The sequence below is a fragment of the Ictalurus punctatus genome, chromosome 17 (assembly GCF_001660625.3).
Source record: "Ictalurus punctatus breed USDA103 chromosome 17, Coco_2.0, whole genome shotgun sequence".
NCBI lineage: Eukaryota > Metazoa > Chordata > Actinopteri > Siluriformes > Ictaluridae > Ictalurus > Ictalurus punctatus.
In genome coordinates, this window is record NC_030432.2 from 14422640 (window position 1) to 14445138 (window position 22499).

Consider the following 22499-nt stretch of genomic DNA (forward strand, 5'->3'; position numbering starts at 1 on the left):
TAAAGCTGTGCTATACATTAATAAAGCAGTAGGAAATTCTTCCAAAGCTGAAGTATGCTCTGTTTAAGACTAGTGTTCCTCATCCAGATGAAAGACATGAGAACAGTTGTGTTATCCACTGTGAGACACTCACCTTGATTCTGTATTTAGAGTAGTCCCTAAGGATTCATGTAACAGAAGAGAAGAGTGTATCCAGGGTCAGGCACAGCTCCAGCCTTTTCTCCTACAGCTCTCAAGCCAAGAAAGCCACCAAATACTTAGGCATTTCCTCCTTCCTCATATTATTTTCATGCCTGCCGTGTCAGGCTTAATCCTAGCCATTCATATTAATACACTAAACATCATATAATCGGATATCATATTTTACAGAAGCATTTAATTGTTCACTAAGGATCAATATGCTCAACTGGAAGTTCTACACTGTGACACAGATGTGTGGGAAATGTTGAACATGTGGTTAATCAAAGGGGTCACTGAACACAGTTAATGCGTCTCCTGATCTCTGTACAATCTGGCTTCAGATGAGCAAACACAACTAGTTGCAACTGGTCTCTCCTTCCGTGAGAGTGTGCTCCACATGGCCCTCCCACTGTTCCCAGATCTGTCACTACCTTGAAATTAGGAAATAACAAAAAGCATCCCGATGCCCAGGGCACTTAATCACTGGGTGGCCTCCCAACAACAGAGCTTTCAAGGCTTGTTTGACTTTGAGTAAACATAACCAGGAAATATATTCACTGGCACTAAACATTTATGTACGGGAGGCATGCTTCAAATGCTTTTACAGGAAAAGATTCATTCAAGAAGGTGCTTTGAGAACAATATGTTAAAACCCATGATAGTAGCTAATGACAATGGATGGCATGGAAACAAATCCCAAGGCCACTGAGTTAAGTGTTTACTGATTTGTAACCTCTTAAGGTTGTCACTGTATGAACTGCTGAGAATTACACAGGATTAAAAATCTCAAGGGAACACACCGGGTAATGTCCTCCAACAGGCAGAAATGTTTAATTGATTTAACAGCTTTAATGGGTGTCAAACGGCGAAAGTAATGAGGAAGGCATGGGGACAGAGAACAAAAGCCCAACGCTGTCCTATTGACCTCAGGGGCTTCCTCAAGCTCATATCTTCTTATTGAGTCAGGATTCTTATCATTATCCCAGCATGCTTTACTGACATACATGAGCCACTTCCCTGTCACATTCTAGCCATACACAAAAAGTAAAGTTTAATGGAGTAGAATTTTTTATAAGCTCAATATCCTTCTCATGGAGGTTATCATAATAAATTCATCTTTATCTACATATATCTAAAAATCTAAGCACCAACAGATGTCGATATGACTATAATAAGAACAGGTATAGTCTTTACAATGGTGTTACGACCCCGGTCTAGGGTCGAGGTGTAACATAAATTGGGGACTCATCTGACCCTGTAAAAATCATCTGTGAAACCCTTCTTGTGACTGTACGTAGGGTAAGTTATTTCACCATACTCTTTGCTTGGCTGTTTTTTTGTGGTGTGGGTAAAAAGGGTAGTAATTAACACACAATGACACACACACACACACACACACACACACACACACTTCCTTGTGATGACCATCCATTGATATACATATTCGTGCAGTTAATTAATAACAGCCAAATGTCCCCACGAGATATACCTATCCTTGTGGGGACAATTGGTCCTCACCAAGATACAAACCATGCATCCCCCACCTCCACACACACATACACACACACGCACACACACTTCACGTGGTGCCATTGTGCGTCATAGCGCGCGCTCCGGGCTTAGTTTTTTTGTAGTTTTGGGGGGGGGTTTTAGTGTAAAGGCATGTTGGAGTCCTTGTCTCTGGTGCTTACCGCTATGCGTGTTGCCAGTCTCGGTTCTCCGTCCCCGGTCTCTCGGTTTTTCTGCTCTCCATTAGCTCTGGCTCCGTCTGGCCCGTGCGCCGCGCCTCCTCTCGCGCTCCTCTCCTTGCCTCTCCGGTTCCCGGCGCCCTGCTGTACAATACTGAGCAGCTGCAACGTTGCCTCGCGCTCTCGGTCCGAGATCTCAGCCTGACCGCGCGCATAGCGGCTCTCACACGCCGAGTGATGGCGGCGGCACAGCTCGATCCGCGCGCGCAGCCGCTCCACTATAGCGCTGTGGACAGACACCGGACTCACCGAGGCCATGGATCCCGATGCCACCGAGCCCAAGACAGGGGGGAACCCCGGAGCCGTGGCCTGCGCCGGAGCCGCTTCTCCCATTCCACACAGTCACACCGTTCCGTGCTCGTTTACCGCACAAGTTTGAGCCTCCTTTTGCGCAGAACGCAGAGCATCTTAGAGTAAAATTACTCACAGGGAAAGATCTTCATTGCCAACCGTGAGGTTTTCTAAATCACGATACTTTTATTAAATCACAATCCATGCGCAATACGTCTTCTGTCAGTATGTGGGTTTCAAAGTTTCCACCACGCTATTTGCGATAGTTGCAAATCCAACGCAAGGTGTAACTCCTAACAGGCTAAATCAGTTCCGTTTCGCAGTGTGTTCAAGTCCATAAACCCCGAGCACAGCCCACAGACCGTATCCGTGTGTCCGGTCTTCCGCCTACCGCGAACTAATAATTGTAATTAGAGCCTATTATAATCCACAAAGCCAGAAACTTCCGGAGTGAAGGAGATATCTCAGTGCTGTCCCGTCATTCTCTTTCCTAATGCGTCCAATGCGCTGTTCCGTGCGCCTCCTCCCGTTTACTAAACAAATGCTGCAGAAACGCGGGAGCGGACTTCTCTCCTCCTCCTCCTTCTCTCCTCCTCTCTTCCTCTTCTCTACGCGGCCGCTGGCGTGTCTCCGGCTGATTTTACACACCGAGTAAAGCTGAAGCACTGTCTGAGAGAGAAAGTGAGGTCAGAGTGCGCCCTCTAGCAGCGCTGCTGGAGAACTGCGTTTGATCGCAAATACTTTCATCACACTCACATACATATATATAGTTGCAAAATTATTCATCCCCCCCCCCCTCCAAATATTACAAAGCATTTATCCTCCACTGCAAATCAGGTTTACTGTAAAAATCGACAGACTTTCAGCTGTTTGCAATGAACAAATCAAACAAATGCAATTGAAATAGTTAAACACAACGAAGGCTTCAAGTGGTTTCCCCAAATTCAACAGAAAATGCAACTTGTAATGACTTCTCCAGTCTCAAAATTATTCAACCCCCTGAATAGAATCCCTCATATCACACAAAATATTCAAAACAGGTGCTGTCTCAAGCACACCTGATGCAAATAATCAAGGGCTTCATTAGGTGCACCAGATGTGCTTGAGCTGGAAAACATGAAATACCTGAACTGGCTAGGGGAAGAAAATACATAAAATACCTGGATGGGGCAGAAAAGGGAAGCTAACAATGGCTGCGCATATATATATATATATATATATATATATATATATATATATATATATATATATATATATATATATATATATATATATTGCCTGAAATTTTTCAGTACATTTTCAGTTTTCAAAGTTTTCACTTGAGTAATACTCAGCCTACCAACAGCAACCTACTCAATAAAAAAATTATTGAAGTGTAATGAAATATTTAGGCCTAAGTTCACACAGCATAACACTGGTTATCATCTGCTTTTTGCTTTTAAGGAGCCCACAGATCTTTTGTAGTTGATCTAAATGCTGTATGCTTTTGCTCCTTCTGCTGTGCATTACGTGTGACAAGTATGAGTGTGTATCAGGGTTGCCAAATTCAGTCTCATAATTGGAATACTTAATTCCATTAGTCTAAAAACAGGTTTGGATAAATATTTAGTTCAGATATAATTTGGTCATAGTTTGACAAGAGTTGTAGTTAATTTTAACCCTTTAACAGACACACAATGAAATACTTGTGGAAAATAAATATGTTAATTCTAACTAATTTGATCACATTTAATAGAATTTCAGTTTGTTTGTTTTTTTCAAATTCACCCTTTAGATTAGGACTTATGGATGTCTACCAGTCGGTTGAGATGCCCATTTAATGTAACGAAGAACTTACTGAGCAAAATGGACCAGTAGTATGTTAAACCATACCATTTACAACTACAAATTTAGAATTTTGATTGTAAACTTTTCCAAGTGTTTATATATGAAATTATAATCAAATATGTTTGTATGATTATAACTTTTCTAACCCTACTTTAGCACACAGACTAGACAGGATGAGACCATGACTGTCACTTTCTAAAAGACTATGAAAAAGAAAACACAACACAATAAAGTATAATAAATATTATACACACATATTTAAAAAGTTTATTCTACATATTTTACTAAAAAGCTCAGTTTGTGAGTTTAGTTTGTCATTCTTTCTGTTTGTTGAATATGGGAAATAAATCCTGTGGTTTATGAGTGCAAGTTTCTCTTTTATTAGTATTTTTTTTTTGATGCATCATCTTTTTAAGGGTTGTAAAGTAAGAAGTTATCTTGATATGCTTGTGAAATTGCTGATAAATCAGCTGACAGCAGCCGGTGAACTCCTGCAAAAATCACTTCAGTTTAAAAACTTAGTGACACATTTCAACACAACTTGTACATAAATATAGTGACATGACTTCAGTGTTATAGTTACATCATGTAGAGAAAGTCAAGAACAAGCTATGTGTAATCTTTTTACTAACTTTTGAGATTTTAGCTGGGTAATTTGATGAATGAGGTGTAGCCTTTGGTGATATGAACGTCCGGTTTTCATACCAATTTCAAAGCTATATTTCAGAAATGGAAAGAACTCGTTTGTGGCTGTATTATGTTCAGAACACTCATTGTAATCCCTTGAGATAAATGGAAAAGATGTACTACAACATCCTCTGCATCTGCGCGTGAGCTTTCATAGATCCTAACTTTATTGGTTTGAAACGATTACATTCCAATTTATCCAATTTACCCATGAGGCGTGGTGGATTTACAAAATCATACTCTTGGTTCCTAATTACATAGCTCATGTGTACTTTTTATTCACAAGTTTAAAATAGTTAAATTATTTATGTTAATGTGAGCTACGCATGTCTCAGGCTCTTTAAAATGATAAATGGTCTGCACTTATATAGCGCTTTTGTACAAGTTATGTACAACAACAGTAAGTGAGACCAGCGCCTCCTAGTGACAATAAAAAGGAGCACACTGAATATACAGTATATCTACTCTTTTCAAAGCTTCCATCAGTGTTGTTTAGTTCTTTCTTGGTTTTATTTTTCAAATTTGTTTTTATTTGTTTGTTTCTTTTTGTTTGTTTCTTTCTCTTGTTTTTCTTTCGGTTGGTTTTTATGTCTCTTGTTTTTTGTTTGTTGTTGTCTTTTCTTTCAGTTGCCTTTTTTGCTTTTTCTGTTTTTTTCTTTCTGATGCTTTTTGTTTGTTTGTTTGTGTTTGTTTCTTTCTTTCCTGAGTGTCATGATGAATGTCGGTCGATATTAGCACAATCAATGTCGTTGTTCCAATAAAATGGCCAGTGTCTACTGTAGCATGTGATTTAAGTCTACACTATGTAACTCAGCACCTTAACTACAGCATCAGAATGCATTTGTTTACTACAGGAACCCTGTTGTTCTCTGCTGATCATCTTGTAGACTGATCCAAGTTTCATGTGATTCAATTAGTCACACAATCGCTCCATTTGAAACCAATAGTCAATTAAAATGCATACATAAAACATGGCTGTTTTCTCAGCTCTCTTCCTGAAGACTGTGGCTTGGAGTAAACACCAGATGAGTGCAGCTGAATAACAGCTGAATATCAGCACTGAGTGGCAAAAGTGAAGAGAGAGAGATAGTGGTGGAAACATGTTGACATAATGAAGGCCTGAGTCAGAACACAGGGAGCTGTTTATTAGGACAGACTGAGTCATGGCTGTGGCTGCCAGAAGGGGTCAGTAGGGCTTAGGGATGAGCTTTAGTCAGATCAGAGACAGCAGGCACAGGGAGTGGCTCTACACCAACACAATACACACATCGTGATGAGGTGAGGGTGTTTACACTGACCTGTAAGCCTACTCACTGAATTATTACTGTATGAATAACCTGCTCACATCTGTTGCAATTAACAGAAACTCTCAAATGTATCACCATATTTACCTTCAAAGACAATCTAAACGCTTGTGTTTGCACTGCAGTTTATTTCGGTCAACATTCTGCGGATATAATATCATGGAATAACAATGTTTTTTTTTGTATCCCAAAAGTACCACATTAGACCATTTTACTGGCTTTACTTGGCATATTGCTTCACAAAGATCAAGATGCGTAGCATAAATTAATGTTAGTAGAGCCACAAACATTCTTACAAGGTTTTTCTTCCTGCGAACACACAATAAATTAATAAATTAATTCACAAGCAATTGGATATAAAGGCTTTACAGTAAAAGTAGAAATAAGACAAAGTGTACATTACTCAAAAGAATGCAGTAAAAAGAAAAGCTGAACTTTTTTTTTTTTTATCGTGCTCAGACAGCAAGTCATCCAACACACGACGGCATACACACTAACACAACAAAGAAATTCAGTTCACTTACACATGCTCTCCCAGAACAGCACATTACACATTTCACTTTTAGCATAGACAAAGGCATGGGGAATAACCGATTTCAGTCTCACAACCTTTCAGCAGAATCACAGAATGCTGAAGGGCAATGCCAGTGCACCATTACCACAGAAGTACTTCTTCAAAGGTTTCCAATATCATATGTTACAAAAAAGTAGTCCCATAATCCATGCTGAAAAAATGCTGTAATCTCAAATCAAGTAAAGGAGGACCTGGATTAAAGAGCGAGGCTTCGCATGGAGTTTTTTTATCTAATAATAAATAGGAAGTAGCCTTGATGGAAAGCAAAGATTATGTATTTATAATTCAATTTTCAATAGGACTGGCTTATTTAAATTGGCAGAAACATCTCACGTCTCATCTTAATGTCTTATGATATCTTAAAATGACATGTAAATTTATATTTTGGAAATTCCAGCTTGCGCTTTTAGAAATAAAATAAATAATAATAAAAAAAGTTACATCCAGAAAGCTTGAGGATTCTTGTTTGGTTTTATGGAGGAACCCATACACATTCTGTGTAAGAACGCTGTGTGTTAATATGCAATGCTCTTGCTAATTAAAAAATAAAGTAGCTTAAAATAGAACCGCACAAGTAGAACCATTGAGGAGACCCCCCACACACACATACCCTCCACCCCCAGATAATCTGCAATGACCTCTTTATACATTATGTGATTGCACATTTGGTCTCTATGACAGTCTCTACTACAGTGACTTTACATAGAAACTGCATGTAGATTTTAACACAGAAACAAATGCATTTTAACAGTAAAAGAGAATTGACTAATTATAATTGCTTTCTGCGTTTTAAAAAAGTAACACTCTTCATGACTGCAGTAAATTCCAATTAATCCGTTCCAAGACACAGTACAGCTATGACTAATTTACCTGGTTCATTTCAAAATACTTGTCTGTTTAATATTTCACAGTAATGTCACACTTATGTACATTCGTGACCGCATATTAATCTGGAGTTCACAGAGTTTACATGGAGCTGCGCCAAAAGTGATTGACTGGAATGAGTGGACAAGTAGGTCAGTAATGCTTTAGTGTTGGTCCACTGCTGCCAGCCTGTAGACTAGAAATACCAGAGATGTATTCTATGCAAATAAAAACCGTTATTTAATAATTATATACATACACACGCACACATTTAAAAAAAAAACTATAAAATGAATTTAAAAAAAAAAAACCTCATCTTGTAACCTCTGATGTATACAGACTACTGTGGCACTTCTGCTGGCCCACAACTGCACACTTCAATAAATATGGCCGTGAATCCAGGAGGAAAAAATACACATACAGTATCAAGTCATAACATCCTTGAGAACCACTTCATTATTCACTGTAGCTTTTCTATATCTTATCTGATACATCACTGAAATCCAAAATCGCTTGAAAGTAGTAAATTTGTCCACTAGCAAAATGCTTGTCAAGGACAAGCGAATTCAATTTATTGCTAAGTCTCTACAGAGAGAACACGCGATCCGTTTTCATCGTCTTCCTGACCAAACATGCACAGTTCAGCTAAATCTGCATGGGTGGATCTCTCAATACACTCAGCTACATAGCTTGAATATAGTTTCATAAATTGAAATGCTTGTTCTTTACACCACACACCAGCAAGCTTTGCCTTATTTTGATTTTTTCCGCCGAGTCTCATGTTTGCTCAGTCACTGATATTGTTATTTTCCCAGAATCAATAGAAGTCAGACAGCAATTCAGTTTGACTGGAAAGCCATTATTGTAAGCTCAGTCAACTCTGAAAAGAAACAGTTATTTAAATTTCATGCAGCGCCCATTTGTTAGTATTGATAACACTGCACTAGAGATAACTTTACACCAATCAATGATATCTGTGGACCATATTGCACTCCCAAACAAAAAGGCAAGTGCATGCAACTCATGCTGCAACTGCACAGTCTGAGGTTCATATTTGGTATTTTCTTTGAAATATGAGGCTTCAGCTTACAAGGGTAATGAGAGAGATTAGTCGTATCGAGTCAGTGAGACATCTCAAATGTGTTTCACTATTCACAGATAAATCTATCTGCACCTTGTGTCTTGTAAATTGTTATATACACAAACCTGTGATGGTTTGTACAAATATATGTTGTAGAGTACATGGTTTGCCTTCTATTGATATACATCATTTTGCATGTGATTAATATCTTTAGCATTCTCCAATATAAAATTGGTTTTGATATATTTTGGTTACTATCCTCAGATATGAACAGGTGGAGCACTATGTTTTGTTTGTTTTTATTTTTATTTTTTTGTGGGCAAGAGCAAGCAGTCAGATATTATGCTTGCAGGACAAACAAGATCATTAAAATGAATTCGTGGAATTGATTCATCTTTAGTAACTGCCTGGTCAGGGTTGCAGTGGTTTGTTTATACTAGTTTGTTTATATTTTGGGAAATGAAGTTTCAGGATTCAAGACACAAGGCATATTTATGTGCATATTGAAGCACATTTTTGATGTATCCCATACTGATGGATCACGATATAATAATTTATAAAAAATTATGGGATTAATCTCTGTCCATAATTAACAAGCAAGGCCGTTCCTTGATGATTAATGGCTATTTTTCCCCTCATAAGACCAAGGGTTTGTTATGGCTTTGGGTTCCATTTTATAACATCGCTTTGTTGAAGGAAGAAAAATCCCTCATATCATGGCACACCAGTCTGATGGAAAATGAAGTGATAAGGAGGCCCATGTGCATTGTGTTTCATCTTGCTGCCAGAATTAGCATGTTAGTACTCTGTCAGGATTTAATGCCTTTCGCCGGCTCACTGGACTGCCGGACGTCCGTCCACTCCTGCATGGTGTTCTGAAGGGCCTGCGTCTTCTCCTTGTCCACCTGGACATAGTCAACCTTCTCATCTGATGTCGCGGAAGACGTGGAAGGCTGTGTGGAGAGATCAAGGATGAAATAAGCTAAGAGACCAAGAAGAACAAGAGCCAACATTTCAGCACTGATATGAGCAGCTTAATCAGTTCTTCTGAACTATTTCAAGACTGTTAGTGACTCACAGTGAAGTGACATCACATATGTGTAGATATGAAACTGGGTACACATGTTGAGACGATATTGCATAAGTGTGCTGCAGACATCCTCCTATATTGAAAGGACATTTGACATAGACAATTTACTTCTTTTTCTACATTGTTGTTTTCTACAGTCCATTATATACGCACTTTCCTCCTTGAACTTTTCCACACGTTGTGGGGATGCTTTCATCAGGTATTAGGAACCTAGCAAGATGAATGGCACCAAACATACAGCAATCCAAGAAGAAAACCTGATCTAGTCTCAAACAGACTTGAGACTGGGGTGGAGGTTCACCTTCATACAGGACAATGACCCTAAGCATACTGACAAAGCTATACTGGACTCTAAGAACCTGAATATCTTAGAATGGCCCAGTCAAAACTTAGATCTCAATTAGGTTGAGAATATATATCTGTGGAGAAATTGCTGTTCCCCAGTCATCTTCATCCAATCTGACAGAGCTTAAGCAAATTGCCAAGAAGACTGGGAAAAATATCAGAATCCAAAGTGCAAAGCTGACACAGACATATCCCAGAAGACTTGTACAGTAGCTGCAATTGAACCCATGGGTGGTTCTACCAAATCTTGGTACAAGGTAATGAATACTTATGCAACCAACAAATGTCTGCTTCTCTGTGTAATAAAATTTTGTCACAATAGAAAAAATATTTTGCACCTTCAAATGTTAGACATTTTGTCTAAACAAATGGTAAAAATTGTACCACTGTATAAAGTTCAAGTTGACTGTGCTGTCTGGGTCAGAGGCGCATACTCTCTCTCCCGTCAATCACAGTGACACTAGCCAATCATGAATGTTTGTGAGCTCATGTATGTGGAAGAGGGCATATAGTGCTTTCCTCTGCATTGTGACGCAGCAGGAGCAGCAGAGAAGCAGATGCAGTCGACTGTCTTCATGTGTCTCAGAGGAACCCCTTGTTAGCCTTCAAACAACTGGAAGCTGTCATATAATAAGGGAGAGCTGGCTGGTGAATGGGAATTGGCAGATGACCAAATTGTAGAGAAAATGGGGGGGGGAATAACATAAAAATACATGACCTATATGACTGAAAACAGTAATATAGGTTGAGTGTATCAAAACAACAAACCTACAACCTATGAGTACATAAATATCATAATAAATAATATAATGAGGCTTGCAGTTTCAACTTGAATCCCTTATATGGTGAGAAGGTACCGTATACATTACGTTACCTTTCTGTGAGGACCAGGGGAGCCAGACTGGAAATCTAGAGCCAAGTAGTCGACGTTACCACCTTTCCTAGAAGCAGGGCTGCTGGTACCACTCACCGCTGGCGAGGTAGATGCTGGGTTTTGCTACAGATGCACACAATTATAATTTAAGAGCGTGACATAAAGCCTTGATGATGCTACTGCGATAAAATTGTAATAATAAGGTGCAATCAATATATATATATATATATATATCTGCTATTAATAGCTTTACAAACAAATCTACAGCACTAAATCTGGTTAAACATATAATTCTTTGGGAAATGTTAGCTGAAGTTAGCTGAAAGGTGTGGTTTTGAAAACTAGGACATGTACAGGCAACATGACTGAGAGAAAATAGGATGTCAAGGATTAGTTTGATTTTGGTGTTTTCCCCTCTGACCATATATGTAGCCAAAAAGCGTTCTGATTTAAAAATCTAATGAAGCACAGCAAAGTTTTGTTGAGAAGATGCTGTCAAATAAAGTCTTTAAGATTAAGTGAGTCATACGAATGTGAACCACTGTAAGCCTTCCAAATATTTTAATATCATTTAGGAAGGAATTTCCAAAAATGCATAAAAGATGCTTGTGGGTAGCAACCAAGAATGTAAATTTATTGTGTTATTTTTGCACTGAAGAGAATGATAGTTATTGAAAAATGATGGATGTACGTTGGTAAAGGCCACACATTAAAGCCTTGAAAATTCTGTACAAGTGGCAGACCAATGATATCAAAGAATCAATTCCTCTTCAGTCAGGGGATGCTTTAATTCACCATTCTACTCTGAGCAGAGCCAATTAAATAAGCCAACAATTTTCACAATCCTGAGTAAGATGCACTGGTGGGCTGTGGTGTGACCTACCATAAGCATCTTAACTGTCTAATTGGTGAAAGCTGTTCTATATTCAAATTTGCCATCAACAAAGCACCAGATAACATAGAAAACTGATTCTTTCTTTAAATATATGCATCAGTTTGATAATGGAATGAAAAAAAATTTCTTCATTGAAAAAAAGATGGTTCTCACTAATTAGCCTAATATCTTTATTTACACAATACAGAAACTCAGGTCTTTCTCACTCAAAGCCCTAAAGAGCAATGCTACTCTAAAGACAAAAGGCATTCAATCCATTGTATGGGGTTAAACACACCATTGCCACATAATTTTCCTCACTGTCTGCAGAATCAGTGCTGGTGATGCTCTGAGTGGAGATGGGTCGACAGTGTTGTGAGGAGATGGAGTTCATAACAGGCCTGGAATTAAACAGAAAATGCATGTTTTGTTTAAAAAAAAAAAGTCTCCTATTTTTGTTTTTATAAAAACCATTCAATTTCATTCAGCAAAGATGTAAATAGCTTCACTGTTGATCCTTAATTATATCAACACTATTATCAAATACAGACAGAATAAGAAATGCACACTGAACAGATGATAAATCAACAAAATCCTGTCAGTAATATAAGATGAATTTCTGAGCTCTGGCATCACACACATGTTAATAGCTAATCACAAAAAAATTCCAGAGCTAGTAAAGATAGCTAAAAATCACTTACACGGGTCTGCTCCAGGACAAGGTAACAGGGCTCTTAAAAGGAAGCTCATCAATGATGCCATTGTTCCTCAGGTCCAGAGGTGATGGCTTTACTACAAATGTCAATAATTCAACAAATATTAAAATGATTATTAGTACTGAATTTGTTCCTTTAAATGTTAAGTGATTTATATATAGCAAAATAAATAGCCAGATATTTGAATACTTTGATCATGTTCTACCCTACTACCCTTTGATGCTGATAACCCATAACTGTAAACTCTTGGTCAACAGTAATCTGAAATGATCAAAACACATCCCTCACCTTTTCTGTTGGGCTTAAGGTTGCGGTTGATTGGTGGAGGCGTGACATCACTCACACGGCCCGGTCGGTAGCACATTGAAGCTGTACTGCCTTTCCTGGCTGGCAGAGTGGCAGAGAACCCTGGGAAGTCAAAGTGGTGTGGACCAGGACTCATGGGAATGTAGTTGTTCTTAGGGCTGTCAGCCAGGGCAGCGTTGAGAGGGGAGGTGGAGGAGCCAGGATTCATAGGTACGTAGTTGTCTTCAGAATTTCCACTGTCTGAGCGGGTAAGTGGAGGTTTTTCTCTCTGCAAAAAGATATGAGAATGAAACGAAAACTAAGTTTTCATTGCATGACATCCACGTCTCTGAGTTTTAATGCTATATAAAAAAGAGATGATGTAGGTTTAAAAGAGTGTTTTACCAGGTAGGAGCCATCATTGATAGATTCTACTGATTGACCAGAGTTATTGAAATAGTGTGGACGCTGATTGCTGGTCTCAAATGAGGATCCTGCAGAGAAGATAAATATAAAAACCATCTTCAAAAAACAGCTTCTAATAATAAAGTTTGCTGGAACATATTCCTGACAGAACTCCTGGGCTATGTTAAAAAAAAAGCACTCGTTTCTGCATAAATTTCAAAGCAATGAGCAATGAATTCTCAGAGTGGTCAAAGCATTAAATGACTTCATCATACACTCCATTGCCTTCCGATTATCCTTTCTGGGAACATGGCCGCCAAGCACAGGTGCATGAACAGACTGTTATTGAGCCAGCAGGGTCAAAAGGTCACTTCCTGTTACTCCAGACATGCTGGCCTAGCACAACTGAGCACAGAGCCATCATGGAGGCCCAGAACAGAGCCTGCTCGTCTGTTTTTTTCTCTGCTTCTCAGGCCGGAACGAGCCACTCTGGGACTACGTGCATGGCTTGAATTTCATTATCCTCCCTGCAGATCAGAGCGGCACAAGCCAGATTGCCTCTGTTTCAAATCAGATGTGAGCAGTGAATGGAGAATGGGAGACAGATGAAGATACAGGAAGGGGGAATGGAAAGGAACCAGTTTATAACTGAACAAGACAGAAGTGAAAGCCTGAGATTATCAGATGAAGTATCTGATTCTGGATGAAATGAGGTTAGAAAAATCTATGGTTTTCGGAGAATTTAAGGCTATCAATTTCTGTGACGAGTATGTGAAGACACTGTCTTGGAGATTCAAAATCCTTTCGTATTATCTCTATTCTTTTTACGTCAGAATCACAGTGATGTAAAGCATCTGGGTGACTTACTAGAGTTATTAAAGTCAATTAAAATCATTTATGATTTGAAACATAAACTCAAGAATGATTAACATAAGGATATGGTGTGATTTTTGTACATTATCCAAGTAGTACAAAATTATTATTTTTGTCAATTATCTATATTCCTGAATGGCATTATTGTATGACTAAATTGCTTTCGATCAATATATTTTGTGTTATTTGTAAATAAAACTGAATGGTGTAGGAATATTTTTATACAACTTGCTAAATTTATAAAAGCAATACAAATGAATTTAAAATACAACACAAACTCTGGACACTAATCAAAGATATTTGTGGAAATATGAGGTTTCTATTTTGTATTACTTTCATGTCAGACAAATTTAAATCTAAGACAATGTAATTTAATTTAATGTATAGTATATAAATTGTAAATCATTCATTTAACGTCCAATACCTCTGTGAAGCTTGATGTTCTCAACAGCTGGAAGCGTGTTCCTCCGTGGAATGACAGACATGTTGGCCACGTCTCCATTCTGTCCTGTGAGGGTCTGAGGGCTTCCCCAACGTGTCTCTGAGTTCAGGCCAGGTTTTGGTGGTCTAGGTGGTGGGGGGCCACCCGTTGAATCTGCACTGTTGGGTGTCAGAGCATTATGGTTCCTATCAAATGTGCGAGGTATCTGGTAGATAGAGCCAGGTGTGCCAGGCAGGTCATAGTTGTCTGGAGGTCGCTGGTCGTTGAAGTGCGCAGTGGCGAGAGCATTACAGGGTGTCTTATAGGTGTAAATTTCTTCAGATTCTAGGTCAGAAGGCTCCTCAGCACTGTGGGCTCGGGGTAGGACATAGCAGGCCTCACGGGGTGAATCTGCACGCACCCCAAGCTGTTGGTGTTTGTTGGATTTGGGAAGGCTGTAGGAGCCGAGAACCTGAGAGCCCGTCCCGTTCAGACATTGTGAGACGCCATGAGCAAGACGCTGAACTGCTGAGTCACTGCCCAACAACAGACTGCCACGCTGTACCTGCGAGAAACTGGCACTCCTGGTGGAGAATTATATAGTATTTATAGAAATATATATTATAGGTGGTGTCTATTTTTTGTACAGATTTATTTATGCTTATCTTCTATACTGAATGATATTTAGAACACACATTATATTTTATATATATTATATATATATATATATATATATATATATATATATATATATATATATATATATATATATATAGGGAGCAGCCAACAAATGAATTCATATCACTATTTACTGTTTTACAAAAAAATTTTTGCCTTTGAACTACACACACAAGCACAAACAATAGTCTCTCTGAACTCCCTTCTTATTTCCTTATACAGTCTATACATAAATATATAAATAAACATTACAGTATTACAAAGCCTTAGATGCTTTGTTTTAGGATTTGGTGCAAAATCAAGATATCAGACCCGTTAACATCTAGTCTGTTCCGGTAAGAGGTTTGTTTGGAATAGAGTACATAAGACACTGTGTTTAAAAAACAAAATCTATATACAGGACTGCCATAAATGCTATATTACATGACTGCACCCAAAAGGCAACAACAGTCAGTGTTTCCCACTCTCAGGCATGATGGATGATGCTATCAGAGGCTATAATAACACAGTCTCACATTCAGCTGAGTCATTTCATTGCTAAAGCAGTCTGATATAGTGGGTGTAGGGGAATAACGCTTAAACTTGCATCCATATTACAAAATGGACTTTGTGTAACTTCATTTAAACAAGATGTAGGAGCTGGACTAAGAAGTGGTACTCCAAAGATATTGAGACATTAAACATCTTTAAGGATTGATAAATCACTAATGTTTATATACTGCCTTCAGTTTGCTCTGCTCACACAAAGAAACATGCTCTAAATCCAGCTGCATCACTAAACCCTTCACAGTATAATAATAAATCTATTGGTCAAACAACACTCCTTAGATACCCTTAAGTCATGAAGATGATTATGGGTCATGAGCACTTTAAGCTCTGCCTTGTGGATGATGTGACATGGAAACTAAAGTAGAGTGCATGACATTAAGGCCTGTACCCACTCAGAAGGCTGAAGTGTATTTGTGGGACTGTGATTTATGTATATTATCTGTCTAGGGAAGTGGGGGATAGCCCAAAATGGGAAATTCAGGAAATTCAGGGAAAAGATGGAATGTAATTCAAATCCTGTCAATGATAACCTCATAAAATACATAAAGCTCTAGAAAGTAGACATCTGAATACTGCAGAAGATACGTTCACACCACTCTTTGGGGCTTGCAACGGAAAACCACTAAGACTGCAAACACCCAAAAGAAGAAGAAAAAAAAAAAGATTATCTGAAGTGCAAAGGCTGAGTAAGAATACAGCACTGTGACTGGGTAATGTTATGGGACTAAGACTAACACAGTTTCTCTAACTAGTAATAATGACGGTTCAACCATTTTCACTGTGATTGCTTCTCTGACGTCTCCCCTCTTTACCCAGCCACTGACTTTTTGTTGACAACCTCCTGTAGATAGAGTTGTACTTATGCCAATTTCTTTCTATTTTTTAACAATGGATTTAATGGTACTATTTTGGGATAATTTTTTTTATAAACAAATCCTAATTGATGCTTTCCAATAACATTGCCCCTGACCTGTTTTTTCAGTCTTCAAAATGCTGTTGGTCAGAAATCTGGGGCTGCTCATGAACAGGTATATTTATACTGAGCTCACATAACACTTTAATTTCACAATGGTGAACTTCATTCAACTAATTATGTGAGTTCTGATGGCAACTGGTTGCACTAGAACAAATATGTGTGTCACACCTAAATGAGTAAACACCTAAATATTATTGCCTATTTTGTGTAGATTCATGATATAATACCATTTAACCAAGTATGCAGGACTCTAAATTACATTTAAACGGTAATAAAAATGCTCAGGGCTTTCTTAAAATCTTAATATCTTATTAAAACACTTTAATGCATTAATTATTTGTGCTTTTGCAAGCCATTTAATCAAAATCAAGGAGTATATTTAAGCAACAGAACAATCTATTAAGATCCTGTCATCACAATTATCTGTGATTTGGTCAATACGCACACTTAGATCATCACAGCCATGATGTTATCCATGATAACACATGACTTTGAGTGTTCTAACATTTTTATACAAAAGTTTACAAAGTAAAGGAAAAAAGTACAGCATAGAAACTGTGAACAGTGTTAGAAGTATCTACTGTATATCTTCTGCCACAAAAATTAGTTTCCCCACTATGAATAAGGCACTATGAACCTTGTATGCTATGCAACAAAGTAACAATATTGTTCTTGTAGAAGAGTGAAACATTCTGCAGAGTCTGTAAATTAATGACTAGTCAGGAAGCTTTGCTAGCCTACTCCTCAACATAACAGCTAATATTGTAAACATTGTCATGTTAGTGGGAAAATGTCAACATAATTTTCTTTTACATAAACTGATTGTAAGGTAGTTATTTGTGTTGGCTTGTTGGTTAATAATGTAAAAGAAGCAATGAACATGTTTTTCCAATAATTATAAATCAGGGTGTGACCTGGCCAGACAATTGGTATTTACAATTAATAATGATGGCACAGGCAGTGTTTTGGCAAATGTCTGCATATGATGACTAAATTTTTGGAGAGAAGGAGCACCACTGTGTAGCGGGACCATTGGTGCATCCAGGCTAAGCATGTCTCTACTGCTTTAATCCTAATTGAAAGGTTTGTGCACTAAATATATATCAAGCCATACAATAATTGTGCAGATTTGCTGTTAGATCAGCAGAATACAGAATTTCCAGCCTTATTTTATGACTTTGTGCTTTCAGAATACCAGAGTGGTCACTCTACCATTTTATCTGGTATTTGGTTTTAAAAAATGTCATACTTGTTATTAGCTTAGATTCCCGTGCTTAAAATTTGGTGGTATTTTTCAGTCTGTAAATTCAGAGGTAAAGATGAGCTTCACTAACTCTTTTTTAAAATTCAGAAGGAATACATGCATGTTTTAATTGCCTTCTGTACACCTAATAGAAAAAAAAAACTAATGATGGCTAAAGATGGATGACAATGGTTGCTGTTGTGTGGCCTGTGAACTCTGAGCGGATGTTTCAATACCGTAGGAAGCATATAACGGTGGTTTGCAGAGGTCATGACCCTTACCGTGCGCTCTCACTCTTCCGGCTCATGCACTGGTGAAGAAGGAGGTAGTCCTGAGGGGCGCTGTTAGACAGGGGGGCATGGGGGTGACGTATTGGCATGTCAAAGGTAAACAGCATTGGTTGGCTAGAGTGTGAGGGCACAGTCGTCTTGCGTTCACCAAGCAGAGGAGCCAGAGAACTGCTGAGGTCACCAGCCATGGAGCGAAGCATGTGGGTAGTGGATGGCCTATCATCTGTGTTATTAAAAAATAAAATCATAGAAGATTTAAACATTGTGCATATTATTAATTCAGGCATCACCCAACTTTCAGTTTTATTGGACTTGATTGGAATTAATACAAAAACAAAACCAACATTCATCACAAACATCATGAGGTCACAGGATGCAAGATGTCCTGAACACTACAGAAAGGATTTTACTTAAAATGACCCTCCAAAATGGATGTATTGACTTCTTTTTGCATGTCTGTATATAAAAAGACTAAGAACAGCAGCCAGCTTCTCTTCCCGCCATGATCAATGAAGTCAACAGACGAGGAAAAATAAATTAAGAACGTTAAGCTGTAACACCCATGTTGGCAATTTGGACTGAATAGTTTTCAGTGTGCACTCTAAACTCAATCATTGCAGACAGACAATCTTTGAAGAGAAGGGACAAAAGAAGGAATTTTTAGGTCTCTGTCTTCAGCCAAAGGTCATTTTTTATAGCATGCTTTCCCTGCTGCGTTAAAAACAAGCACAAAATTGTGCAGCCTCTATTGTCTATACCGTGTCTGTTTTTTCTGTCTTAACACAGAACTGTGTGAACAGCATGGCCTTTGCATTGGGTTGTTTCTTAATGACATCTGATTTTTGCAGCATGGGTCTGCCGAGTGGAGGCAAATCTCAGGCCTTGCAACTCAAAATAGACCAGGCGGGAAGCCAAAAAAACAGAAAGTGCATATGACCCTTTCTTCCCACCACCCATCATCCTCCTCACGCACAACAAGCTGGGCAGAAAAAGTGAGAGAGTGCCAAAGAGTGGGCGGAAAAGTAAGTTTATTACGCCTCTTGAGAAGATCTGCACTTTCCACATGCTGTAGTGGGAGGCAAAATGATACCCACCACTACATATCCAGACTTCATCCGTTTCTGCTCTTCAACATGTGAGGCATGTGTTCACTATTTGCTACTATTATGTAAAATACTCAAGAAACAAATAGGATTTTTTTCCTGCTAAACCTGAGGAATCAACATGACAGTTATTCAATACATGGACCTCGGGGTGAATGAGGTCATACCCCTGACTCGTGCACAGACGGGGGAGAGGGAAGTAGAGACAAAGGGAGACACAGATGTTCCTCACTTTGCCCAACCACTGGACAACCGGAAAAAGGCTATAACCAGGCCACAGTGTCAATGGGCTTATACTGGCCTTCAATTAGTCCATTGTTTTATGAGGCTCCACTACCACTCCTATGGCTAGTGTAGCAAGCACTCCTCTAGTGGCCTCTGAGGCATCTGTAAATGCTTCAACAATCTATGTGAGCTCTGGTCCCCTTACAAGCCTGATATGTATTGATTTATTGGGGGATGCTTGTCCCCCACCCAGGACAAAACAGACACTTCACATTTGTTACAGAGCTTGTTGGAATCAAGTTACATGATGGAGAAAATACCTTCAGGCAGTGCAGTGACACTGTACTTGAACTCGATAGTACTATATAGGTTTGACTGTGTTGGCCCAAAATGGAAAATTACATTATACAGTAGTAATGAGACAACCCAGCCCAGGAAGTAGGCCTGATGGCTCATCACTGATGCTAATGGGATTGATCAATACATTTGCTACAGCAAAGTGGCTAAAAAGGCTGGATTCCTGATTGATAGTGCTGGAAAGGCATTTGGACTGTTTGGTATAGGTTTTCCAAAAATGTTAACAACGCTAGCATTATTCAAATGACCTCAGTTTATAGCTTTCTTTCATTTTGAAATTTGATTTTCTCAAAACATTTTTATGTTTCCTAAAGTACCTTTTGATTGATGGGTCTTTAACCTTGTTTATTGAATGGTGTTTCTGCCAGAAATGTTTGTGGTGAAATATGAGTATTAACTTTTATTGTAGAAACAATAAATGGGAAACTAAACATCTATTGTACAGCATCTTTATTTTTAAGCATGCACAATCACTATTTTTGAAGAAACTCTCCTATGTCATGATACCCAAACACACAAAGCTTTCTAATTTCAGTAGACATGTAGGTGATGGGTCAAAGAGCATGCGTCAATGTTCCTATAATGGCCAATGATACCTTACCTACTGGCAAGGCTGCCACAATCTAATAACATCAGGAGTCCAAAATTAGTAGGGCTGGAATAAGGAGAAAGAGAGGAGAAAGGCAGTCTTGTATCAAAACCTCATTTCCTCTCTACATTGAAAAGATCATCCAATGACAAAAAACAATCTGATTTATATCTAATACAGAAATATAAACATAGAATGACCCAATGATGAAATCTGATTTTAGTATATTAAAAAAAAAAAAAAAAGAAGAAGAAATTGTACAGACGCTACAGATTTTTCCTGTGGTATCTGTTTAATAGCTTGCGCTGATGGTCATTCTACTAAAGCATATTCCCGCACTTATCAGACCAAATAATATCCAAACTGAGTAAACCTACTACATATTTTAGGGCCTTTTTCGGTTTTAATGGCTGGCTGGTGGCAGTTTTTGCAAAAATATATAGTGTTTATTGGAGAAGAACTTCATCCTGTCTCTCCTAGCAGACTCTGGACAGAGTGCTTTTGTCTCTTGGGTCCAATTCTCCTACACAGCACCCTGCACAATGATAATGATGCATCCAGAAGTGCATCCAGAATAGTACACCAAGAGGCATTTACATTCCTCGAGTTGGGATATTCCATCTGCCCTAATGAGGCTGACGTCAGTAGATAACATCTCCGGCCATTTCAGGACTACTGTGGAGGCTGGTCAAAGGATGACAATAATGGTGGTGTTATGGAAAACTTGTGGAATAAATAATAATTTAGAACCGGGAACAAATGAACAACATCCAAATTAAAGAGACAGATTTGTGAGGCATAAAAGCTAGTGAGCTGAGATGGTCACCGAGACTTGCTCTTAATATAAAACAATTATCAGAGTGACACAGCAAGATGAGGGCCATGTCCCAGGAGCCAGCCTTCTCTAACCCCCTCCACTACTGCCTGCATCATGTGAGTGCTGCTCACAACCACACAGCAACATCACTTAGCCTCAAGAGCTTGGACTGATCAATCTGTGAAAAAGTCCTGCTTATCCAGGACCAGTGAATCACCCTGCTTTTAAAGTTTTTTTCCTTCAAAAAATTAAGGAAAGGCAAAAGGAAATTAGAATTCTTCCCATGTCCAGGTTCCCAGGGATGTTGTAAAAACCAAGCACTACTGCAAAGCAGTAAACAGATGATCATCCATAATCGGGGGCAGGAGTGAAGGAGGGGAAAAGAAATGAGAGTGAGAGAGTTCACTGCGGAGGATTGCATTTCATTCTCTCAGTGGAAAAAGTGAGAGTAATACCTGGAACACAGCACATCAGTTCCTTCCGCCAAGGGTGTGGAAGACAGCAATGTATAAACTGATAGTATGCTATAGAGAGGCTGAGACATATTGTGGAAACATTGATGTAATGCTTCTGATAAGAATTATCATAGTATCCTGAGAAAATGCAATGACTGTGACCAAATCTGATCGGGTTTATCTAATAACTCAACTGGAAAAGTTCTGATGTGGCTAATAAAGCAAAAGAGGAGGGGGAGGTGTATAATTTTGTATAAAGTTAATTTGATGTGATTAAAACGTCAAATTTAAACGTCAAATTGACGTGTTACTGGAAGTTGTGAGTTCAGATCTCAGAATTGAGCCACCACTGGGCCCTTGAACAAAACCTTTAACCCCCAGTTGCTCATAATTATTAGTTTAGATCAGGGTTGTCCAATCTTATCCACAAACGGCCGGTGAGGGTGCAGGTTTTCATTCCAATTAAGCAGGAGCCACACCTGATTCCACCTGTTTAATTAGTTGATCTTGGCTTTCAATAGACTCAGGTGTGGCTTCTGCTTGGTTGGAATGAAAACCTGCACCCACACCGGCCCTTTCCGGATAATATCGGACACCCCAGGTTTAGATGCTATACATGTTTTAGACAAAAACATCTGCTAAACAAGGATATGGCATATTTTCAAAATTCTGCTAAATTAGTAAATGACATAAAAAGTAAGAACTGTAAGAAGATTGTTTATCAGTATTTACAAACCAGTGGAACTAAAATGGATGCTCTTGATGATCTCATAACATG

The 22499-nt window shown here is 38.7% G+C and overlaps 2 protein-coding genes across 3 annotated transcripts in view; both read right to left on the reverse strand.

The window, feature by feature from the left end:
* Positions 1–2806, reverse strand: part of zmp:0000001236 (mastermind-like protein 2) — a 57186-nt gene extending 54380 nt beyond the window's left edge. Inside the window, exon 1 of the mRNA XM_017491057.3 lies at positions 1872–2806. Within this exon, the coding sequence (XP_017346546.1) occupies positions 1872–2261 (390 nt within the window). The 5' untranslated portion in view covers positions 2262–2806. The remainder of the gene's footprint in view (positions 1–1871) is intronic.
* Positions 2807–5863: 3057 nt separating this feature from the next.
* gab2 (GRB2-associated binding protein 2) overlaps positions 5864–22499 on the reverse strand; it is a 48566-nt gene continuing 31930 nt past the window's right edge. For both annotated transcript variants that reach the window (XM_017491363.3, XM_017491364.3), the window contains 8 exons: positions 18167–18398; positions 14443–15023; positions 13146–13234; positions 12744–13029; positions 12441–12531; positions 12038–12140; positions 10866–10988; positions 5864–9509 (listed from right to left, as the gene is read on the reverse strand). In XM_017491363.3, coding sequence (XP_017346852.1) covers positions 9366–9509; positions 10866–10988; positions 12038–12140; positions 12441–12531; positions 12744–13029; positions 13146–13234; positions 14443–15023; positions 18167–18398 — 1649 coding nt within the window. In that variant the 3' untranslated portion in view covers positions 5864–9365. The remainder of the gene's footprint in view (positions 9510–10865; positions 10989–12037; positions 12141–12440; positions 12532–12743; positions 13030–13145; positions 13235–14442; positions 15024–18166; positions 18399–22499) is intronic.